Source organism: Arachis duranensis, unplaced genomic scaffold (assembly GCF_000817695.3).
Source record: "Arachis duranensis cultivar V14167 unplaced genomic scaffold, aradu.V14167.gnm2.J7QH unplaced_Scaffold_44922, whole genome shotgun sequence".
Lineage (NCBI taxonomy): Eukaryota > Viridiplantae > Streptophyta > Magnoliopsida > Fabales > Fabaceae > Arachis > Arachis duranensis.
The window spans coordinates 23,911-26,052 of record NW_026264930.1 but is presented as its reverse complement, the minus strand read 5'-3'; the positions used below and the strand labels follow the sequence as shown (position 1 = coordinate 26,052).

At 43.0% G+C, this 2,142-nt stretch overlaps 1 protein-coding gene across 1 annotated transcript; it reads left to right on the top strand.

The window, feature by feature from the left end:
* The first annotated feature begins 170 nt into the window (after positions 1 to 170).
* LOC107472306 (uncharacterized) lies at positions 171 to 1,148 on the top strand. Its single transcript, XM_016091839.1, has one exon. The coding sequence runs from the start codon at positions 171 to 173 to the stop codon at positions 1,146 to 1,148; it is 978 nt and encodes a 325-aa protein (XP_015947325.1).
* Positions 1,149 to 2,142: the final 994 nt, after the last annotated feature.

Below are 2,142 nucleotides of genomic sequence, written 5' to 3'. Positions count from 1 at the left end.
AAAGACCACCACCCAACCAATCACAAGCTCCTCAACTCACATATACACCCACTCCCTCCAACCAAGACGAAACACTCCGGACCATTATCCAAGGCCAAAAGGAACTACAAAACACACTTGCTTCCGGTCTTACCGGTCTCACCTCTACACTACAAGCTCTTCTTGCACGCATGGATACACCATCAAATCCCACTCCTCAACCCCCAATCCAAAGCGTCATTCCCTCTCAACCTCAACCCAATCCTAAGGGAGGCATCAATGCCATCACCCTAAGATCCGGAACACAATTAAAAGAGAAGGGAGCAAAGGATTCAAACCCCATCACAACCGCTCAAGAGGAAGAGAGAATAAATATAGATGAGGTAGTGGAAGAGGAGACACCACAAGTCATAGTTGAGGATGAAGAAGCTCAACCAACAAAAGAGACCCCCAAGACTAAGAGAACCTTGGAAGAAGAAATTGCTCAACCACTCCCATTTCCAACACTTACAAAGAAAGCTAGGAAGCGCGTAGAACTCGACCCCAAAATGATAGAAACGTTCAAGAAAGTCGAGGTAACCATCCCCCTCTTTGATGCTATCCATCAAGTTCCTAGATATGCAAAATTCCTTAAAGATCTATGCATGAACAAGGATAGAATTCTTGAATTGGAAACCATCCCATTGGGGAGTTCTATTTCCGCTTTAATGGGAGCATTGCCCGAGAAATGTGATGATCCAGGCCCTTGTATGGTCACTTGCACCGTCAATGGAGTTCAATTCATAGATTGTATGTGTGACCTTAGAGCATGTGTTAGTATCATGCCTCTCTCCGTCTACCGGGTATTGAAGTTGCCACCACTAAAAAGGTCGACGGCAAGATTTGTCCTAGCGGATAAAAGCATAATAATCGTGACGGGTGTTGCGGAAGATGTACTGGTGAATATCAAAGGGTTGGTGTTTCCGATTGACTTCTATGTCCTTGAAATGCCATCAAGCGAAACCGAGAGAGCATCATCCATCCTACTTGGAAGACCATTTTTGAGAACTTCTAGATTTAAGCTAGATGCCTACTCGGGAACCTACTCATTTGAGACAGATGGGAGAGTCGTAAGTTTTAGCCTAGAAGAAGCAATGAATCATCCACCGGAGAATCACTCTCTATTCTAGTGTGACCTAATTGACAACATTGTTGCCGAAGTGCACCTTGCAAAGTTAGATGAGAAGTACATGATTGAGGAAGCAAATGAAGATCCAAGCAAATTAAACACCACGCACCATACAAACCATCCGGAAACTCAAACCTCAAATAATGACAAAAAGATGGAATTGAAGCCACTACCACCCCACATAAAGTACTCATATCTTGATGAATCCCAAAAACTGCCCGTGATAATCGCAAAAGAGCTAACTCCTCAACAAGAAGAAAAGTTGCTAGATGTCTTGAGGAAAAATAAAAGGGCAATCGGGTGGAGTTTGGCGGATCTAGTGGGAATAAGCCCCCAAGTATGCGAGCACCGCATATTTCTTGAAGAAGGAGCAAGACGGGTCTGACAACCTCAAAGGAGACATAACCCAACCATTCTTGAGGTTGTGAAAAAAGAGGTCACTCGGCTACTTGAAGCGGACATCATCTATCCTATCTCGGATAGCGAGTGGGTAAGCCCGGTCCAAGTGGTGCCAAAGAAATCCGGGGTGACCACAATCAAAAATAAAAGTGGTGAACTAATAGCAACAAGAGTGCAAAATTCTTGGAGAGTATGCATAGACTACCGAAGATTGAATGCGGCCACAAGAAAAGATCACTTTCCACTACCATTTATTGATCAAATGCTTGATCGACTAGCCGGTAAATCTTATTATTTCTTTCTTGATGGTTACTCCGGATACTTCCAAATACACATTGCTCTAGAGGACCAAGAAAAAACCACATTTACTTGCCCCTTTGGAACATATGCTTACAAGCGTATGCCATTTGGTCTATGCAATGCACTAGCAACGATTCAAAGATGCATGATGAGCGTATTTGCGGATTTTCTAGAACAATGTATGGAAGTTTTCATGGACGACTTTAGTGTGTACAGTGATTCATTTTTGATCATTGCCTAGGTAACCTTGAAAAAGTCTTAGAGAGATGCACCAAAACAAACCTTGTCTTAAATTT